This window comes from Chenopodium quinoa, unplaced genomic scaffold (assembly GCF_001683475.1).
Source record: "Chenopodium quinoa cultivar QQ74 unplaced genomic scaffold, ASM168347v1, whole genome shotgun sequence".
NCBI classification, from domain to species: domain Eukaryota; kingdom Viridiplantae; phylum Streptophyta; class Magnoliopsida; order Caryophyllales; family Amaranthaceae; genus Chenopodium; species Chenopodium quinoa.
Window position 1 is genome coordinate 2135760 of NW_018742556.1, and position 22718 is coordinate 2158477.

Genomic DNA, 22718 nt, shown 5'->3' on the forward strand with positions numbered 1-22718 from the left:
GAACTAATATAAGAGAAGATGAAAATAAATTGTAGTTCAATTCTACATATTTGGTAGAAATTTTATACATTGCACTACTCCAATATACATAGAAGAGAACAAGGATGATCTCAAAAAAGCCTAATTATTATGAAAATATATGTACCATAATCGATCTAATAATTAAGCTAAATTTTAAATACATATCTCCCTTATTATTTGGAAGAAATAATGTTTTCCAAAACAAGTTTAAAATGACATGTTTCACAAGGAATATGAATAACACCTTGTTGATGATAACCAAATTCATTGGCAGATAATTGAAGCAAATCAACAATAAAAGGATGGTTCATCCAACCAAGAGGTACCATAAACCTCTCTTCTTCTTCCTCACACTTTCCTACCATAATAGGCACACACCCTTTTCGAGTTTCACGTCTAGGATGATTGTTGCTCACTTCCTCACAACCTAGCCTCGAGTATCGAGGAGGCGACATGGATAAGGATTGCTCCTTCTTCCTACTTATCCTTCTAATCAAGTTCTTCATTGTTGTTGCTAGTTGTTTGAATTGAAGAAGAAGAAAAGGAATGAATGTTTATGTTTTTGTGCTAGTTGTTTGAAAATGAGTGCATGTTTGTATGGATATATATAGAGAGAGTCGTATTAGATATTGCAACTTGGATTTATATGTCGTTTTCTTGTATATACAAATAGAGATTATATATATATATGCTAAATGTATTAGTATTACTGCTTTTTTGAAATGCATAGTTTACAAGTTTGAAGAAATCTAGTCAAAGATGAACAAAATAAATAAAAAATATTCAGTAATTTCGACATCAAGCATCATCCAACGGATCCAAAGGGGAATAAATTAAAATACTAATGGAGTCTAAAAAACCTTAATGTGGGCCACCATGAAACACTTTATTGAAATTATTTAGTTAATAACATATTCTATTACTTATTCCCTTACTATTAGTTGTAATCTTAAGGTATTAATTGTGAGATGTAATAAGAAATTTCAAAAGTTACAACTAATATGTAACAGAGAAAGTATGATATCTTCTTATATTTCTTGGTATTTAGGGTGGGTTTACATTTACATAATTTCAGTTCACTTCAGCTTTTATCAGTTCAGTTCAGCTCCAATCAATTCAATTCAGTTCAGCTCCTAATTTTCCTCTCTCATAAAATATTCATTTCAACTCAATTCAGTTCAGCTCCAATCAGTTCAGTTCAATTCAGTTCAGCTCAGTTCAGTAAATGTGAACAGACCCTTAATACTTCTTATATTTCTTGGTACTTAAAATTAGAAATTGTCTAAAATATGAAACAGAAACAACAAAATAAACAATTGAAATATTATTTTTCATACTTACTCTACGCATTCTAAATCCTAATGCACAATTTCAATCCCAAATATTTTTAACTAGATGAAGCCCGTGCGATGCACGGTTTGTTTGAATTTTTTAAAATAATATTTTTACACATATATATTTATGTGCTAAAAATTGTTAAATATTTAGATAAAATTCCTGATATTAAAAGATAATATTTTATATTTAATTAGTTTAAACTGGATAATCTCATTCGCAAATTTTGCTTATGTGTCAGTTAAATTATTTAATTCTAAAAGATTTTAATAATCTCGTATTTAATTGACTACCACTAAAATTTATTATCCTACGTGGCGCGCTGAAAAAATTAAATCTTTCGTGGCTTTCTAAAAACTCGGGGAAAAAGCTCCCCTTTATATATATATATATATATATATATATATATATATATTAGATTGTATGTGAAATTCAAATTATACTTGCCTTTTTTTTTATATTTTTTTTATGTCACAAAAATATAGACATAGAGAAATCTAACAAGGACGACCTACATATATATTTTTCCTTATGTATAAATCACAATATATATATATATATATATATATAATTATAAACGAGTGTGTGAATTGAATAATAATGTGAACAATTCAAATGGTGCATTATTTAGAAAACAAAGAAAGTATATACGTTGAACCAATTATCCTATAAACTACGAGAACTTTGCAATTTTGTATTTCGTATATCAATATCGACATAACACCAAATAACAACCTAGCTTTCATCCTTATTTAAGTCTTGTTTATACATACCTAGATAGCGAGAATATTGAAATTCTTGCCACTTATTTGGAAAAATAGTTAGCCAATTGTATTTTATTTATTAAATAAATACTCAAATGTAAATTTCTTAGTGAGATTATTGGTCTAACGACTTTTTACAAGTCTTTATATTTATAGAAAGTAACTCTTAGTCTCTTACATAGTTCAAGAGTCAAATATAACAGGCTTCTAGTCTTCGACTGCTCTAATCATCCCTATCAATATCGACTTGTGCACTTTTTTACTTTTCTAAACATTAAGTTATCATGTTCTAATGATGATTAACTCCTTCTAACACGTGCTAATTTAATTGAATCTTAAAATGAAAAAGTGATTAAGGAGGTGAGATTATTACTTGCTATCCACTGGCGCTAGTGGATTAAGTACTCGATTGTTAGTGGACGTATCACACTTTACTTGCTGATGTTAATTCTCTAACAGTTAGCCAACTTTTAAACAAGTAAAAAGTTATACACTTATATTATGAGTTAGTCGTTAAAGATGTTATAATTGTTATACTCCGTATGTGATGCTTGATCTACCTTTTACATGAACTTTAACGACTTCATTCAAAAAAAAAAAAATTAATCACTTTTTTGCGTAATTATTGAACTTTGACTAATGGTCTTATTTCATACACAATCATTTTTGGTGTAAACGTAATCTAGCTACTTCGGCCTCATGTATCTTTTCATTTATATTTTTATATGATTTTGAGTGCAAAATTTTTACATTTATTCTTTTTTTTTTTAGGAAATTAATTGTAAAATTTTGTATTGGCCCTAAAATAAGTGGAAATAAGATGAACATAACATGACCTAAATAAAATTCACTGGTTGAAACTTGAAAGTTCAACATTTTTACGAACAAAGGGGAAAAAATATAAAAATGATTATTTTTTTTAATTGTAAAAGTGCATCAAGGTTATGTACGTATGTCGGTATGTGTCGATGTCTCCATTTTGCATTTGAGTCTCCTGGCATTGGGCCATGGTGTTAGCCTAAGTAGCGGGTATGGCCCAAAACAATTTGCAATCTTGGGCCATGCAGAAATCAACCAAGCAGCTGCACGTGACATGTTTCAGGAACACGTGGGATAATACATCTTCTTTGAGTTAAATTAATCTAACTTAAGAACGTAAGAAAGGGAGTTCGACCACATACAAGTTAAATCGACAATGAATTAGTTTTTCAAGATAAAGACGATGAATTAAGCTAGCTAGTGATACAACTTGAAACAAAAACCGAAAAATAATAATAATAAAAAAGCCATGTGGCGAAGTGGTGAACGGTAAGGACGTGGCATGTGGTAGTCCTTTTGAAAGTTTCAGTATATTTTGACATGTAACTAGTGGGTTTGGTCGTAGGTATAGCTTAGCTATTTCCAAGGCACACAAGCTCGACATAGTCCATATCCATTCTTCACCAAGCTTAGCAAAATTACATCATAAATTCAATTGGTAATTAGCAATTCATCAAAACTTTTTTTTTTTTTTTTGAAAAAAGCAATTCATCAAAACTTAGCTTATACATTGTGTATTCTTTTTTATTTTTTCTTTTTTATTGTGGGATAAATAATTCCGACTCACATGTGAATTTTCCTTAACATACTCTAACCAAGTGCATGTCTCATCTCTTATTGCAAATTTGCAAGCACAAAGCAAATAAAAAATGTGGGTTTTTTTTTTTTTTTTTTTTTTTTTTTTTTTTTTTTTTTTTTAAGGATATGATTATAAGATTCAATTCTTAACACAAGTATTACCTGGACAACACGTAGTATTGTGGTAGTACGGGCTAATTAACTACTCCCAAACAACTATGGTATTATCTACGAGCTTAATCTAAGTGAACGAGGAACTTATTAACACTTCATCTTTCTTGTGATATAGATGTGGCTCTTCATGCATCTTGATTGATCAATCGTCTATTGATCACCATTTTTACATCAATGATTATCTATAAACTGAATGGTTTTACGGGATTAAAAAAAGAAGATAAATGATAATTAATGACGAAGAAACAACTAACACTAGAAGCATCATTTCTATACGTTATAATTCACAAAAACCATACAACCATTCAAACTAGTCAATTAGTAAAAGGCGTACGTCTAGCTAATCCCCTTTATAGATCGACCCTAGCTAATTAATTTTATGTCTAATAAATTTTACACGAATTAAACTACCTAACTCATACTGCGATCCGTTATAAGTTAATTAAGGTCACTTCTTCTATTTCGAAGATGATATATTCTCCATAATAACTCTAAAATGACTTGGTTCACAAGGTATATGAATAACACCTTGTTGTTGATACCCAAACTCATTAGCAGATAATTGAAGCAACTCTACAATACAAGGATGGTTCATCCACCCACAAGGCACCATAAACCTTTCTTGTTGCTCCTCACTAAAGCCTACCATAACCGGCACATACCCTCTTCTAACTTCATGTCTAGCATCACCTCGAAAACCGAGACAACGATCTCGACGAGTTTTCTCTCTTCTTCCTAGCTATCTTTTCTATAAAATCCTTCATTGTTGTAAGACAATTACATACTAAAGGGGAAAAATCACAACTTTTAAGAGTTTTGTGATTCTAGCAAAATTATAATGTACATAATTGAATTGCATGTGTTTATATAGTAGTCCGACTTGTCAAGCTAGTAGCTAGGTCTTTGACTATTGTTTTGGGATGTTTACAAAATTTACTGTAAATTCAGTGGACATGAATATTATTACAAGAAATTGAAGTCAAAAGTCTAAAGTAAACGATGAAACATTCCCTCAATCTAAGTCAACGTAATGATATATTTAGCCTTAAATGTTGACTTTTTTGTCTCTTTCGTACTTATACTACAATAATTCAATTACTATAACAGTTGAAGAATTGAAGGAATGATTGAGTTTCTCTTACCTACAAATGATTTGTGTATGCATGAGAAGATTGAATGTTTGGACTTTGGAGTTGTAAGGTAATGTAATGCACTAATGCCCTAGTATAAAACGGAAATGGTGAAATATAGACACGATAGAATATGTTATGCATTACTCGGAAGTAATTTTTATTTCATGCAAATGAGCCAGAAAGACAATACAAATTACATATAAAAGAATGGAAGTGGACTCAAACTTGTAATCTATCATATCGTATACAAGCTCTCAATCTTTGTCACTAGGCCAAGACCTCATTAATTGAAGTATTAGTATTTTATGATATACTTTCGAGTAGTGAAATATGATTGAATATAATAAAATGATCTCTTCTTTTTTTATTTTTTGAACAAACAATTTCAGAAGTATCAACTCATACACAAAGTTTCAAAACTTTCCCGCTAAAAGCAGTTAAAGAGAGTGATGAACTCAATTTCTGGGTTATGGAGTCCCAACGAAAGAAAGTGTTTCTCTCTCCTCCAACAATGGCAGAATTCTCGATCACTCCTTCAAATACATGCTTTCATTCTACGCAATACCTTGATTCTAATCTAAATATACTCACCAAATTCATAGCTGCCTGTTCTTCACCTTCATCGGCAAGTCTTGGCATTCGACATGCACGCCAAGTGTTCGATCAAATTCCTCAAAGAAATGATTCTTTTCTTTGTAATGTCACGATTAAATCCCATATTGATAATCATCAATTTACTGATGCTTTGATTCTTTTTAGAGATTTGAGGAGAATGACGCAATTTGTTCCTGATAATTATACATATTTGTTTATGACGAAATCTTGTGGGTCGGATTTGTACAATTGGGAAGGTCGACAGCTTCATAGTCATGTAATTAGAACTGGGTTTGGATTGGATTTGTTTGTTTCGACGTCTATAGTTGATATGTATGGGAAAATGTGTGATATGGTTTCTGCAAGGAAGGTGTTTGATGAAATGTCTGTTAGAAATGCTGTGTCTTGGACTGCTATGGTATGTGGGTTTGCAAGGGTAGAGGATATTGACAATGCTTGGAAATATTTTGATGAGATGCCTGGGAAGGATGTATCGGCTTATAACGCGATAATTGGTGCATTTGTTAAGGTGGGTGACATGAATTCTGCTCGGAGTTTGTTTAATGCAATGCCGGAAAGGAATGTGATCTCGTGGACGAGTATGATTTCTGGGTTTTGTGAAAATGATGACATCGAGTCGGCTAGGTTGTTCTTTGATTCTATGCCTAGGAAGAGTCTTGTTTCTTGGAATGCGATGATTAGTGGTTATTGCCAGAACAAACAACCACGCGAAGCTGTGAAGTTGTTCCGTGAATTGCAGTTGAATGCAGTGCTTGAAGCTGATGAAGTTACCATCATCAGCATTCTTCCGGCAGTAGCTGAATTGGGGGCATTAGATTTCGGATGCTGGGTTCATCAATATGTGAAAAGGAAAAGGCTTGACAAATCTATCAAGATATGCACTTCACTGATAGATATGTATGCAAAATGTGGAGATATAGACAAAGCCAGACGTGTTTTTGAAGAGATTCCTGAGAAGGCGACTTCTTGTTGGAATGCTATCATAAATGGGCTTGCAGTCAATGGCAAGGGAAGGGAAGCAGTAGATGAGTTTGAGAACATGATATATAGAGGATACACACCAAATGCAATAACAATGATTGGTGTTTTGTCTGCTTGCAGCCATAGTGGTTTGGTTGAGGAGGGAAAGAAGTGGCTCAATGCAATGGAGAGTTTCGGACTAGCCCCTACAATAGAGCACTATGGCTGTGTGATAGATCTTTTGTGTAGGATAGGCAGTTTGGAGGAAGCTGAGAAACTGTTAGAATCCATGCCATATGAGGCTAATGAGGTAGTTATTAGTTCCTTCCTTTCAGGTTGTGTGAACCGGAAAGATTTGCCTAAGGCAGTAAGAATTTTGAAACGAGCAGTTAAAAAGAATTTATTAAATGCTGGGAACTATATTCTATTAAGGAACTTGTATGCCATGGAAAGAAAATGGATAGATATGAGGGAATTAAAAGGGTATATGAGAACAATTGGTGTAAAAAAGGAAGCTGGTTGCAGTGCTATTGAAGCTGATGGCATGGTTTGTGAGTTTATGTCAGGGAGCATAATGCACCCTCATCAGGAGAATATACTTCCGGTATTAAAGCAGCTTCAGATGCACATGAAGAAGATAAATGACGAGAACATGTTGGAATCGTGTATTGCTGAAGTATCGTTGCAAACTTGATAATGTTTGGGCAGTAAAATTGTTCTGATTAGTTCTTCACACGCTTGATTTCTGGTGATGTCCTATCTATGATCTAAGATTTTTAAAGAACAGATGTAGTTAGAAGGCTAGACCAATTATAGTGGAGAATGAAGGTGGAGAAGTGGAGCTGATCTTCGCTTTTACATCCAATAACTATTGCACTATTAACAGGAAGCAGCTAAGCTTGCTGAAGTGAGTTTCTCTAATGAGTTTGTCTAATTTTGATTATGCATACATGCTTGCTTATAATTTGCATACCCATACGCGGGATACCATCTTTTGAAGTTAATATTATGATTTTTGCTTAACTTTGCTAGAAAGTTGCAGTGTGGAATGGAGGAAAACTGGACATCACAACTTTAGCTGGTATGTTATGCGTTCTGAAGTTCTGCATATGCATTCAGATCTTACTGATAACTGGCATTACTATCTTCTTTTCTCTTGATGTTGTAATATAAGTGTTCTGTCTCTTTTTTTGTGATATTGGAACAATAGTTTGCTTTGGTTTCACTTTCTGTAAAAATTATTTCCTTGATCCTGCCTTCAAGCCAAAGGTCAGGAATCAGATAACTAGAACTAAAAGATAGGAATGGGATTCCTTGCTTAAACTAAACCCATAAGTGTAAGTGTGTAACATACCATTTTTTCTGTAAAAGTTTCCCTTTTATAGTAATCTATCCCTCCCATGTCTTCTTTATCTTTGTTTAGGGATTTCATTATCATCATCTCCTCAAGTTTGTACAAAAATTTAACCCAAAAATGGGTCTTGCTACTAGTAGCTTCTTATTAGGAAAAGGTCTGCTCCTTCCCGTGCTACCCTGATTTTCATCGAAATGCTCATTCAATCATTTTTTTTTTTCCTCGGTAAAGCATATCAATTCTATTTTGTGGTTTAATCTCTCTCCTATTCTGATTTTGTACTTGCTTTGAATCTATGATGAATGTTAGGGTCACCAACAACACAGATGGTGAACTTGATTACGGGATCACTCTACAACAGTTTTATTAAGGAAACCAGTGAATTTTCACAGTTTGACACAGCATTTCTTGATATATACAAGTACGTACCAAAGCCTACCTTTTATATCAAACAAGCTTTTGAAATGTGAATTTTAAAACAGAGGAATAAATTAAATTGTTCGTTACTACTGATTAACCTGTCCCTTAATGATCTCAAACAGCACTTTCAACTCGGCGTTGCCTGGTAAACATTATGATGTACCCTCTAACCAGGAGATAAAGGTAAATGAACGCTATTCTCATGATTCTCATCTCCTATTGTTACACCGTAGATAGTATATACCACATCATCCACGACATTTACAAAAACTTTAAAAGCAGAAATGCTACGAGGAATGGACTGCTGCTGGTGATAATGCAGAAAAGAAGAAGCAAATCTTTGTAGACTTTATAAGAAGAACGGTAAGCCTCAACAAGCCACAAAAAATGACACTAATAACAGGTTTGGTGACGCCACCAGCTGCCATGGTAGCAAAGAAAGCTGGAGAGAGAGTCCCTGCACTTAAGATCATCAAAGTAGTACCTGATGTCCTCTTTGTTCCAACTGTTACATTTTTGGCTATCATCTCAGCCCAGGTATCAAGAAATGTGTTGCACAGGAGAATGATTCGCCGAAATGAACAAAGAGGGGAACAAAACATCTAGATTGATTGCTTTTCTTGTCTACTTGTGAACTGAGCAGTAGTTCATGTATATATCTACTTTTCTAGCATTAATAAAAACATCTGTTTGTACATTTATGCATTTGGGAAATTTGATTAAAATTTGCCTTCATATTACTTTATTCAACCAACAACTTTATAACAATAGATGTTTTAGTTAACACTTAACAAATTCTATGAATATGCACGGCACAATGCACATACTTTACTTTGACTAGTTTTGATGATTTTACAATTAAGGAAGAATATGGTTATGTAGGATATTGCTAGATTCGTCTCAATTTATAAAAACAAATTTTTATAGTTTTTACTTTAAAATATTAGTTATTAAAATAATCCACTAGCATGTGTAAAATGAGAAGCGTTGCAAGTAAAAAGGGGTATAGGTCAAATACCCAAATGTAAGGATCTATTCTCTTACGTTGAAATTCAGTTCAGTTCAGTTTAACTCAGTTCAGTTCCGCTCCTAATTTCCTTCTCTTATAAAATATTCATTTCATTTCAATTCAGCTCAGTCAATGAGAACATGCCCTTAATTTTTACAACTATGTTAGAGCACTTGAGTAATACGAAGTACAACTTTAAGCTTCTATATTTATAAGATAATTACATCAAAATTTTCGGTATAATATTACCCTGTATTCGTCAATACGAGAGAGAGAGAGACAGAGAAAGAGAGGGGGGGGGGGGGTTACAATATACAAAGTACACATCATGGTAAAAAAAGAATTTACTTAATTTAACAGGAAGGAGGTATTTGGTATTTGAAGAGATTCAAAAAGCATGTACATTTGCCTGGATCAAGGAAACCCGATATACCGCCCGCACTTTCTATCATTCTTCTCCAGGTCTTTCTTTCAGGTTATATCTAAAAGTAGAACACTAACCAACTACTATAATATAAAATCAAATAGCAATTGCCTATTATTTACTAATCATTAACCAGATGATTTTCGGCTCCACCTACCAATTCGAGCCTTGCGTCTCCCACGCTTTTTCTTGTTCTTGGAGGTAGTCAACTTGGACCGTACTTTTACAGCCAGTTGCTCTTGACTTGCTGTCATTTTGCTGGGAGAATTGGGTTCTAAGACATGTTCAATATTTTCTGATTTCACTTCAGTTCCTGACTGAAGTTCTGCCGTAAGTCGAGTCCCAACAACTTCAGTATGATTGGACTCTTCCTTCACCTGTTGATTAGCGACAAGAATCTTGTTATCAATCTACAGACAAACAATCATTACATAAAAGTTGATCAACACGAGAGAGGACCCTCAGTCTGACTATATACAAATGGTCAAGTCCTACTGTCATGTCCGAGCAAATTAAAGCTGCAATTGCAATAGTTTAAGAACTTTCCACTTCTAAATTATAATTTGCAATCTTGCAATACCATTTTCCTGATATCCATGCAACCATGAACATAACGATTATTCGTGAAATAGATTAGAAAGATGACTAACCTTGCCACAGATCCTCCCAAATTGCTGCTGGTCAGCAGTTCCAATCATGTTAGCCGGGTTTACTTCCCTAGGGCCAGAGACTACACTTTCAGGCATGATCATCTTATTTTCCAATGTCTGCCGAGTAGTAGTAGGATAAGAACCTATCTGAAAATTTTCACCATCTACTTGGGCCAAAATTGAACTAGGGCCACAATTTATCAATGCTTCACCAGGATCAAAACTTAAGATTTCAGCATTTTCCCTGACCACCTTATCAATTCTTGATCTCAGCTGCCGGACATGCATTTGAGCCACTTCAATATTCCGTAATATATTTTCAAAGGAATCACTATCCTTATCAAGGAATGACCATTCACCATTAATGCCAAATTCACTAACGCCAGAAGTCGTCTTTTCTGCAGAGAACATACAAAGAATAACCAAGCCAGTTTAATTCACAAGTCACAAGAGTTTGGGAAGACAGGATGAAGTTAATGAATGAAATGTATTAGTAATTAGTAGTAATAAATAGCAAAAGATCACATTTATCTGGAAAAGAAGAGTAGCATGGCAAAGATGAAGGGACAAGCAGTCCATCTTAAGAAGAAATATGAAGCATTATTTTTAAAAAAAATATGGCAGAAATGGTCACTTTAAAACTCCATATTTCAATCCCAACACAAAACTTCCATCCAAAGATCAAGATAAGATTATAAAAGTGCAAGAAATCACGGGTCAAAGCGAGAACGCCAAAAAGTCACAACGGGGTGCAGTTTTCTAATTTATAAAAGCTTTGGATTTTACTTCACAGGATGCTTCATAAAGAACGAAACATCCAAAAACTTGTATTTTCATCCAAATTAAACACCTCACAGAAAGGACCATGAAGCTTCAAAGAGGGAAAGACATAATAAATTTATTTTGCAGTAATTAAACACCTCACTGATAAGTGATTAACATGCAGGTCTAACACAACACCATGGATCATTCTGAATTCTGAACAAAAGATTCCACATATATCACAAGTTTGTATAGAGAGCAGAATCATACTCATCTAAGCCACAATTTATTAGCACAAGTTTTATTCTCACCAGTATTGCCATGATCATCATCCAAATAAGCTGAATCACCAGAACGTCTCTTATTTACTGCAAAATAAATTTTGTATAAGAGTGAGGAGCGAAAAATGAGTTTCAGTAAGGGGTCTAAAATCCCTTGTAACTCAACCTCATGATGGAAGTTACAGATGGGGTTAGAGGCCATCCTTACGTACCCTAAAAACCATATTAATATTTAAAAATATAGCTGTACCAAAATATGAGAACAAGCTATGACATGATGAGTAGGCAGTCAAGTCTGTTGTTTCTTCAACTCTTTTCCGTTTCTTCCTCTTCATAACCCTTACTGGCCGATTCTGGCAAACAGAAGGAGCTGTCTTCACTGCAAGGTCTTCAGCAGCATATTTCTCCAACTCACACTGCTTTGTTTTAGCACATTCTGCAAGCTCACGATCATACTTGGAAGCTTGGGAGCGTAGTTCCCTGATCTGTAGCTCAACCCATTTACACCGCCACATCAGTGGGCGTACAAACTTTCTCCATTGAGCGGTTAATTTCTTCTTCCTGAGCATGTGAAGAACAAGAATTACACCATAACATCTTAACACATGAAGACACAATAAAAATCTAGTACATAGTGGGGCCAATAGATATGATCAATCATCAACATAATAAACTTCTTAAAAAATTGTTAAAAAGAAAGAAAGAAAGGAAGGAAGAAAGGGGGGAAAAATGGCAGAAGACCCTTCATATCATGAAGATTATCAAAGATAAGTAGCAGATTGGTAACAGGCCATTAAATTCAGAGCAAATTCTAGTTAAAAACACAAGTTCTTCCCAGATCTGACAAACAGTTCATATCAATCAAAATAAGCTGTGAAATTGAGACAAAGAGACTTTTGAGCATCAGCGTACTTCTTAGTGAGACAGGTGTGGATTAAGCTTCAAAACCCTAAGAACCAGAGGTAACTAAGGTCTCAGAAGTCAGAGCCACTTTCTAGGATAAGTAAGATGAACTGAAAGACAATAGAGTGGCTCACCACTTGTCTTATCCCAAGTTTGAGATGAGTTGCAATAAGGATCAACCCAGCCCTCTCCCAAGGAGCTATGTATGGTAAATGAATATTTCCAGCACATATGCTAAAAAATTACTCCGCAAAATCTTGCCAGAGATTCACGAAATCTCAGGAATTTAAATCTCGGATGTAATTGATTTGCAATTATGGTCATAAAGCCACTTTAAGAGGAAATGTAGTCTGTGACTCCGGCTGCCGGGGCCTAATAGTACAGTCTTGCCAAAGACAAAAACTTTCAATGCGGTCATGATGTGGTGATTCGCCCGAAAATTAATACCCTGCTTCAGCCAGTTTAAATTAGTGATAAAGAGACATATAGCAAAATGATTTGGTCTGTAGCACAGCAACTGCCACTTCCTTGCATTAACCCATAAGGTCCATCACATCTTTCTATGATACTGCTCACCAAAAGTGTTGGACTCGAACATGGTTTCTGAAATTATCATGTCTAGTTTTCCTAAGGTGTCATGCTAAAAATAAAAGGTCACACCCATGTCCTACATGAGAACGACACGTACAACATGGATACAGCAAGGTAGGGAAAGGATCAGAGAAACAAGTCCTAAATAATAAAGCCACTTAATCGCAAACTACGTAAACCTCGTATAAAGGGGTATCAAAGGATATAATTCTAAGATGAAAGAGTTAGACCTTCATCACATGCTAAGTCAGAAAGACTGCAGGAAACGTGCTGGGAGATGGTGATCTGAGTAAGAAACCAAAAAGGATCCAAGGAAACATCCTCTCTTTAGTTCGTGAATGATCAGATCGACTCTACAGCTCTACTATGTCAATCAGATCCCAACATATGCAATGGTGAATCTCAAAATTACTATCCAGGCAGAAATATTAAATTTCAATGCACCTCAACACAAAAAAAATGTCATATTGGGCGAGATTTTTTATTTCCTCCAACTTTGCTTGTTTCACATAAAATTTCCCATCATAATCATTCATTCGTTCATACTGCAATAATCAAACAAATATCTGTCATCGCGAAAGAAATATACCTGGTTTTGAACAGATCATTAAATCCATCGAATTCCATCAATGATGAATTATCATTCCGCAGTTCAGACTCAACTTCAACATCATTCAACGCCCCAGCAGTTCCAGTCTCAGAATCAGTACACCCAAATGAGCTCGAGTTCTCCGTTGCATCCAAAGATTCCCTCTCAGACACCACTTCCTCATCGGATTCCACATTCTCCACAATATCAACCTCCAAATCCTCATCATTCCCATTAGCAGCCATACCTTGATCACAGTCAGCCCTAGAAACATCCATATGAAAACCACTATCCTCATAGCTACTAGCACACGTCGTAACCGGGTTCTCTTCCGGGGTTTTAACAACAGCATCAGCATCAGCAAACCCATGATCCTCACAATTACTAGTACAAACAACCAAATTCTCCTCAGACAACTTAACAGTACTATTATCCTTCATACTGACCGGCGAAACCTTCATCGGAGTATCCAATTTCCCACTCATATCTACTTCAGGACCCATCAACCCAACATCAAACTAAAAAGAATCCATCTTTTAACGAATACCCATCAATCAAAAACTTGCTAAAACTCTGATCAAAAGACAAACTATAACAATGCAAATGCGAACTTCACTCAAACCCAAAATTAATCATAACACAAGTGCTCAAACTAAACCATATTTCCAAACCAAGAGTAAAATTATAATTGGGTTTTACAATTGATTACTCCAATTTCTGTATTACGCAAATGATGATACAATTCATGAACCTGAAAAGAAAACCTAATTGTATCAACAAAACAATCACCACCCAAAAATGAATAAAAGCAAGAGAATTTTAGGCATACATATCAAAATTCAAAGCATAGATAAAAATCGACAAAAACCTTTAATCAACAAGGCAACAATTAAAATTTAGAAATAAAAACAACCCAGAATCATCAAAAACGGAAAAAAAAATTGATTTTTTTTAAGGGAATTAATTATAGTGAAAAGGGGTTTTATTTTTATTTTTTTTAAATTAAAGAGAGAAATACCTGGGTGAAATTGAAAGGACAGATTAAAGGTGGGATTTTTGAGTGTTTTGGTTGGAAGTGGGGAAAGGGATGAGAGAGAATTTCCAAGCTTCAAACTTGAACGACAAGAAGCCTTAATGCGATCTTTTTCCGAGTTTTTTTTTTCTTCAGTATCCTCTCTTTTTTTTTCCTTTAGAAAATGCTGTACTACATTTTCCATTTTTGTTGATTTTATATATTTTTTTAACAAAAAAAATAAATTATAATTGTGATGATTAGGTGCAAATAGATACTCCTATGTAGATTATCAAACACCTGAAATTTATTATAGGGCTTCGCTTATGAAAATGAAAACTCTTCTACTTTTAATTACTCTATAATAAGGTTAAACAAGAGTCGAATTATTCAGAAGTAAACAAGAGTTGATCTACCAATTTAATACTTTTGTCAAGGTTTTACACAACAGGATCTTCAAAAGAGAAGGAAATAACCGAAATCTAAGGTGCACGTGCACTTGTGCAGTTGAGAGATTTCGTATCTAACTTATGTTTATTTTCTATTACGAGTAATATTTTAGAGTTGCTATAATCTTATCACGGAGTATTAGTTTTCTTCCTAAAAGTTAAGAGTTGTTGTTTTTGGAATCAAATTAATTATTCCTATTAATTTAACGTAAGAGAATTTATTTTTATAGAGCTTCTAATAATATGCTTTTAGACTTTTAGTTAATAACATAACGGCCTTAACGGGCAAATTAAGAAAAAATCTTATAGCTATTTCGTGCACAAAAAACATTCTAGAGCCCTTTAACTTTAGATAAGTATGATAGACCGAATACACGATACAATTTAACACAACAGACACGTGGGATCAGGTCATGCTTGGTCTACTTTTTAAAAATTCGTGGCACGTCAAGCTGAGACACTTAGCTAACACAAGGCATGAAAATAAGAAAACAAAAACCCTTAATTTTACACATGTAATAATAGACTTTATTATTATTATTATTATTATTATTATTATTATTATTATTATTATTTATTTGGATGACAACGGTACTCTATGTGAGTCTCTTTGTGCCATGAAAAGTTAAATGTTTTAAAAATAAGTCACTTTGTGCCATGAAAAGTAAAATATTTGGGTGACAAGTTGCTAAAATAATTTTTTTTTAAAAAAAATAAAAATAAAAAACTTTAAAATGTTTTATAGAATAATTGAAATAAAATAGTGATGGAAAAAAAAGGTGTTGAGAGAGATTTTTAAACTTAAGAAATTTGATTGGATGAAGAGAGAAAAGTAACAATATAATATCACTTTTTTTTTCTTTTTTTTTTTTTTTTTTTTTGAACTATGTAATACATTTGCTACAGCAAAGCTTTAAACAAGTCCACCATACCATCATAAGACCATTTTGGGGGTGGATTGAGTTGGGATAGACATGTATAAATGTTAACGAATGAGTCATGAAAGAAGTTTTATAATGATAACACGGTCTTATAGAAATGAAATATGTACTACCATACTATTGTAAAGTTCATTGTATTATATTTACTGCTACTATAATGCTTTGTTGATGGTGGTAATAAATCTGCAAAATTAAGATTAATTTTCGTACTAGCTGTTTATGTCTTCTGAAGAATATTTTGTATAGTTTTTACTACGTTACAATACAACTGAAAGAGACCTTCGATTATTGAACTCTTAAAAGCTTTCTTCTGAAAATAATTGTATGGCACAAAAGTGCTTGTACAAATTTACAATAGGCACTCTATATTTTAGGATAAAAAGGAATTAAGTAGCTGAAAATCTACCATTAACGTAAAATGTTTTATTGTATAATCATGGAAATTGTAAGAAACAGAAAAGTAAACAAAATAATGGTCTTCCAGCAAGCCTATCTAAATTAGTACACAATTGAAGTTAGAACCTTTCATTGTTCTAGTTTATACTACCGTGATGGTGTGATGCGCTGCAACTCGAAAACAAGGTCTTCCGATGCCACCCTCTATATCACTCAATATGCCAAAACTTCATAACAGTAAAACAATTACCTTCTTGTTTACTTGGAACACTTCCAAAAATGAACTTGAGGTGAGACCAAAAGCACAAGACTGACTAATCTCACGATAATCATCGTTGATTGAAAAAAAGCAAAACATTTATCGATTGATTGCTACATGACTAAGTCCATTTCTTTCCAAATCTCACTTGTGGAATGAATAGCACAAGATTAACCCTGTCGTCCTCAATGATGAAAATTTATATCAGGTAGATTGACATTTTGACTTGTGATTTCGTTCTTTCCTGTATCTCACATATTTTGGATCAAATCCACCTTCTACAGCTCCATATACAGCCCAAGGTGGTGTTGGAGCCATATAATCTGAGCTCTTGAAAGGCTCGCCAGAAGCCACCTAAAATTTGGTTAGCAACCTTTAGAAAGACCGGTGACATAAAGAAAAAAGCAATCAAAATTATTTGACGTTTGGACCAACTGCCACATATTATTATCCTAATGTTTAACAATCCTTTAAGAATCCTGAGGTGTTTGTATTGCTTGTATTAGTTAGGATCTTCTGGAACTCTATTAAACTTAAACCATATCAAGATAAATTGAAATTTTGAACTACTCGCAGCAAATGGGAAAAATTATAGAGTACTTAATATGTTTTCCTGGAAAGATAATTAAGATTTTCTTTTAAAATAGAAGCAGAAAAGGAAGCATGTTAAGCTATATGATGGGGCTGTAACTAACCAGGTTGTGAAACTTTTCGTAATCTATCCATGTGAACCATTGGCCGTCTATCTTGAATTTATCAACCTTTGCCAAAAGGACACAACAGGAGTGCTCATGCTCACAAGCAACCTCATATTCACCTTCACTTCTCAAAGCCATAGCTTCTGAAAATGCTTTTACATCAGCATGCCAAGGAACATTTTCCATTGTCAACTTTGACGTAGCAGTTCTGCAACAGAGTTCTTACACAATCTTGAGTACAACATTCCACATACAAAAATAAAAGGGATGAATATATAACGGCGTGATACTTACGATCCACAGTAAGTTACTCCTTTGATTTCGATGAAGTCAGGTTTCCCAAGTGAAACGAGCTTAAAATAGCCATCTACATCTTCAGCATTCCAACCTTTGACTAAAGTCAAGCGATAAACGGTCCGTTGATGCTTTTCATTGAGAGATGTCAGGGAGTCCTGCAAAAAAAAAAATTGTTAGTACCACTGTACCACCATAAAGCAGATGTCAATATCAAAATAAGCCTTCAAATCCAAAGGATTAAAAGAACAGGAAATAAGAGAGCATGTTTTCTAAATTAAAATTCAAACCATTTGATCCACAAACTAGTAAATTATAACGAAACTTGCAAGCAATTTTCCAATTTAAGATTTCACTGGAGAACAAACTTTAGTTGAAACAGAAAGAATCTATTCCAAGCCTTTCAATAGAAGGCTGTTAAGGTGAGCCAAATATGATAAATAGAAAACATCAATTGTTTGATATGATACACAGATCAAATCAGCAGATTTCACTCCAATCTACTTACGAATTCAACTTAATGATCCACAAAAATCGTCGTGTTCAGCAATGAGGATCAGTATAAAAAGGAAGAAATAGCTTAAGTAAGCAACAGAAAAGCCTTGCATTTTGCTTTCAATATACAGAGTGACTTACCAGAAAGCGCTCCCAAAAGTCTCCAAACAAGGGTCTATCCACAGCCTTCAAACTGTCTCTTGTTGCAGCATCAACACTCACATACAACTACACAAGGCAAAAAAAGTTAAGTATGAAGAATGAAGCTCAAGAAACTCTATCCCCACATACAAGAAACCCTAGTATATTTCTTGATGTACAGTTAACTATCATCGAGCAAAAGCTTTTACCTGGGTGATTGGTTTCAATGATTTAATTTTTTCAGGAAATTGAGCATTTGTAACAAGGAAGGTAGAAATCCTCCTCTGATGCAGCTCATCTATAAGTGTATTGATTTCAGGATACATAATAGGTTCTCCTACAAGTGACAAAGCACAGTGCCTGGGCAAAAGACCTTCTGCCAACCGCTCTTCCAGCACCCCTGCAACAGCAATTCCAACACTTAGTCCTGAGTTGATTTTATGTGAAGAATAAAATTTTAAAGTGGGGTAGTGCAGAGCAAAGAAAGTGGAAGTGTTGGATAATCGAGAGAAAAAGAATCATGGGAAGGCAAGAGAAAGTAGCTGTAAAAAGGTAGCACCAAATTCTTATTTGACACACCCTAAATGCAATGTGTGAAGATTAATTTTGCCGGAACATTTGGAGTTCAGATCATAAGATCTGCCGTAGACAAATTATTTCTTGTACGAACAAACCCTCTCTTTGATATACATTTCTCTTGGCATGATCAAAACAATAGCCCACAAAAAAACAGAGATGAGAACAGTAGCTCACATCCCACCTTCATTCCCCGAAGATGGGGATTGGACTCCAACCAGGATCACATATTCACATGTAAGCCAATCCTAGTATCCTACTCTCATCTATATAATATGATAGACATAAACAAACATCTTTCAAAAGACAAACCTGGAACTCCCTTCATTTGCTTTATCATTTTAGTATGAAGGTCTAACGCAGTGTTCACAATCTCAACAGGATCATCCATTTTCCATTGCCAGCTCTTCCCTACAGGATTGGTATGATGCCTCCAACAAAAGACGCATTTGTTTGCACATGCCAGGCTTGGTGTTGCCTCCATGCACCTGTATTAAAAATATACCAATCCATTTAGTATATAGCTTAAGGAATAAATTATATTACAATGCCTCCATGCACCTATATTAAAAATAAATCAATCCATTTAGTATATAGATTAAGGAGATAAATTATATTACAGTGCCTCCATGCACCTGTATCGAAAATATATCGATCCATTAAGTATATAGATTAAGGAGATAAATTATATTACAGTGTAAATATATCTATATTAGCAGATCTGCCGTGCTCACTTGGCATCAGCAGTAACTAACCGTAGAGCTGAATTATGCCAAGAGAAGAGCATCAGAAGCAGAGGTTTTTCTTTATCCTATTGACATTACCAAAATAAATTAAAAACAACTGAGGCAGCAAAGTAACTAAATAACACAATGCATTATGTCCTCAATTTTTATATTTGAGATGACATGAAAAAGTGTAATCTCCATTCTAGAAAAGTTGTTAAAGAAGATCAATGAGAAGAAATTGGTGGCCAGGCAGAGAAAGAGAAACAAATTAAGAAAGTAAAGATCAATATAACTCGTGGCATGATTACCTATGACTCTCAATTCCATAAAATGAGTGCTTATAACAACCTCCACGGCCTCTAAGTTGCGCTTTGGTCCATCTGCAAAGTTTAACTCCACTATGTGTACCAATTATCTTATAGCCCTGCCCAAAAAAAACATTACATAAATTAATACTTTAAAACTAGTTAGAGGAAACAGTTGACAAAGAGATTATATTAGAGCAACAACTCAGAATAATATGAAAATATAATATTTGTAGCATTGTTACAGTAGGATGATTAACAAAAGATAATATTAAAAAAAAAAAAAAAAAAAAAACAAGATAATTTTTTTAAAACGAAAGGTATTCCATGCTAGCATTTGAAGTAAACATGGATAATGGTTATTCAAAAGAGTGGAAAATTGAAGAAAATAACTCTATTTTCAAGAAAGGTTCAAAATATTTTGCAACTGGATCTATAACTTGACAAAATATCCCAACTATGGTACTTCCTACAGAGCTACCGGCTGTGGTTATACATAGCCATAACTACAGAACAGATTTCAATTTGTATTAGAATGCAGAGTACTAGATCAAAAAACATTACACCTAGCTAGACTATAACATTTGAGGCCCCTAGGAACAGTTTTGGTACAAAAACTAGAACCTAGAACAACTTTAATTCTCTCTGGCCTAGTAGAGACTAGACATAAACCATAACTAGGCACTGGTCCTCAAGACCTCAAGGCCTTTGGTTTTACTTCCTAGTCTTTGAACATGCTGCATAGCTACACTCTTATCACAAGGCAAAATAATTGGCCTTTAAATCCAGCTCATCCATATACATATATTCAGTAATTTAAACAATTAAGTATATGTACAATAACTCCACTATCAAATCAACAACAAATTTAAAATATAAAATGAAAAGAAACTCACCTGCTTCACCAGATTTGCTCTGATTACAGGAGTGACCATTTCTTTTTTGCCGTCAGTCTTGACCCCATTAACCTGCGCTACATTCTTTGAATTCCTTGATGGCCCCTTACCTGCTATATCCTCAAGATCAACAACACCCAATTCCTCCTCACTTTCTTCCAAATCTTCATCATCAGACTCATCGACGAACTCTGCATCACTCTCATCATCTAACTTCCCACAAGCAATTACCCCATTTTCCTGAACTACACCTTTTAGGATCCCAATCAACTTCTCACCCCAAGCATCAACCTCTTTCCCCAATCTACCTCCATCCACATCACCCTCCCTCAACGGGAGCACCTCATTTGCTCCCAAAGCTTTCAACCTTTTTGAAATCCCTTTAGCCACAACATCAAAACTCTCTCCATACGCCCCACTACCAACCCCAAAAACTGCATATTTGAGCTTATTGAGCAGAAGTGATCCTACTCTAAAATCATTAGCGCTCTCCTCAATCCAATCAGCAAAAAACTTGGCTTTAGGAGGCGGCTTTCCATCCTCCCAGGTAGAAGCCACAATCAAAACAAGGCTTTCCTTCGAAAGATCCTCCGGCTCATAATCTTTGACATCAATAAGGTCAATAACAAGACCTTTTGAGGCAAGCAACTTGTGAAGACGGTGAGCTAGGGTTTTACAAGTGCCAGTTTGAGTGATATAAATAAGTTTCGGGTTCCGAGCAGAGACAGCAAACTTCTGAGAAGCAAGCTTAAGGCAGCGGGATTTATAGAAGCAGTAAAAGGTGGTGGCAGACAGAAGGGCAAGGAGGGTGACACGAGACGCTAGAGCCGACGACACCATTGTAATCAATTAGCTACACAACTCTTACTCAAAAACATAGACAAAACTCTTTCACCCCAGATAAACAAACCAACCCAAATCAATCCCACCTCAAATTAATTCCTTTTCTTGTCCCAAATAGATCAAATTGGAAAATAACCCTGCCCAATCAAAAAACATACAAATCAAGAATCAAAGTTGGCACTCATTCAATTTACACTTTACAGTATAACTGGGTAATGAAAATTTCTACACCATACTTTACAATTTATTTAAAATGCATAAATCATCAAGCTTGATTTATAATATATAACATATACCCAGATAATATTAAGCTTATAATTACAAGTCTAGAACTTTATATTACAATTCCATTGATTTGTATACAGAAATCTATCTGGGGTTTAAGGGAATTAGGGTTTAAGAAAACTAAAACATTCACTCAAATTGAAAAACATAAAATAGAGATTGATCTTACCTGGGTTCAAGAAAAGACGAGCGAGTTGAGGCGCAAACTGAGTGTTTGGGCAAGTCGCCGGTTAGAGGATTTAGGAGTAACTAAACTATAAACCCAAAGCTGTGTGTTCGAGTGTATCAACGCACTCCTTTTCCTTTTCCAAAATTACCCCTCTGTTTTTTCTGGAAGAAAATTAGCCCTCTTTGATTAAGGTATATTTCATTTTATCCGATTACTTGAGTAATAAATGGATAATTCCCTTAAAAAAAAGTAATAAATGGAAAAAGTAATCAAGTAGTGTAGTAAAAAATTCATTGTAGGAGGAACCAGACAGATTTCGGCCCGGTAGATTCTTCTCCTTATCACAAAAGAGAAAAAAAAAAAAAAAAAAAATCTAAATGACTTCAAAACCTTATACTCCCTCCATTTTTAAATACTGAGTGCTCCATTTCTATTTTTTACACTATTCATTTGTCCTACTTTGACTAATGATTGTGATTTATACTCCATAAGAAAAAAGTTATAATCTTGTGAGTACTCATTGAAATCACCTCGATGAATAGATTATTAATTTCAATTGTTAGAATTTATACTTATTGACAATTAAAAATATTAGTGATCAAAGATTAACATCGGTATGCGTGTCCAAG

The 22718-nt window shown here is 34.2% G+C and overlaps 4 protein-coding genes across 4 annotated transcripts; 2 read left to right on the forward strand and 2 right to left on the reverse strand.

Annotated features, from left to right (window-relative positions):
- Positions 1 to 5518: 5518 nt before the first annotated feature.
- LOC110720513 (pentatricopeptide repeat-containing protein At2g44880-like) lies at positions 5519 to 9092 on the forward strand. Its single transcript, XM_021899553.1, has 5 exons — positions 5519 to 7526; positions 7652 to 7700; positions 8283 to 8394; positions 8516 to 8576; positions 8676 to 9092. The coding sequence occupies exon 1, from the start codon at positions 5556 to 5558 to the stop codon at positions 7311 to 7313; it is 1758 nt and encodes a 585-aa protein (XP_021755245.1). The 5' UTR covers positions 5519 to 5555; the 3' UTR covers positions 7314 to 7526; positions 7652 to 7700; positions 8283 to 8394; positions 8516 to 8576; positions 8676 to 9092.
- LOC110720317 lies at positions 8094 to 8999 on the forward strand. Its single transcript, XM_021899320.1, has 4 exons — positions 8094 to 8130; positions 8283 to 8394; positions 8516 to 8576; positions 8676 to 8999. Exons 1-4 carry the CDS (start codon positions 8094 to 8096, stop codon positions 8997 to 8999), a joined length of 534 nt encoding a protein of 177 aa, XP_021755012.1.
- Positions 9093 to 9728: 636 nt separating the features above from the next.
- Positions 9729 to 14938, reverse strand: LOC110720514. Its single transcript, XM_021899554.1, has 6 exons — positions 14621 to 14938; positions 13603 to 14353; positions 11770 to 12080; positions 11550 to 11606; positions 10477 to 10874; positions 9729 to 10203 (listed from the first exon to the last, which is right to left on the reverse strand). Exons 2-6 carry the CDS (start codon positions 14103 to 14105, stop codon positions 9955 to 9957), a joined length of 1518 nt encoding a protein of 505 aa, XP_021755246.1. The 5' UTR covers positions 14106 to 14353; positions 14621 to 14938; the 3' UTR covers positions 9729 to 9954.
- A 1439-nt stretch (positions 14939 to 16377) lies between these two features.
- LOC110720515 (S-adenosyl-L-methionine-dependent tRNA 4-demethylwyosine synthase-like) lies at positions 16378 to 22487 on the reverse strand. The gene is made up of 9 exons (XM_021899555.1): positions 22090 to 22487; positions 20793 to 21772; positions 19900 to 20015; positions 19176 to 19351; positions 18497 to 18687; positions 18288 to 18374; positions 17652 to 17809; positions 17355 to 17565; positions 16378 to 17013 (listed from the first exon to the last, which is right to left on the reverse strand). The coding sequence occupies exons 2-9, from the start codon at positions 21630 to 21632 to the stop codon at positions 16864 to 16866; spliced, it is 1929 nt and encodes a 642-aa protein (XP_021755247.1). The 5' UTR covers positions 21633 to 21772; positions 22090 to 22487; the 3' UTR covers positions 16378 to 16863.
- Positions 22488 to 22718: the final 231 nt, after the last annotated feature.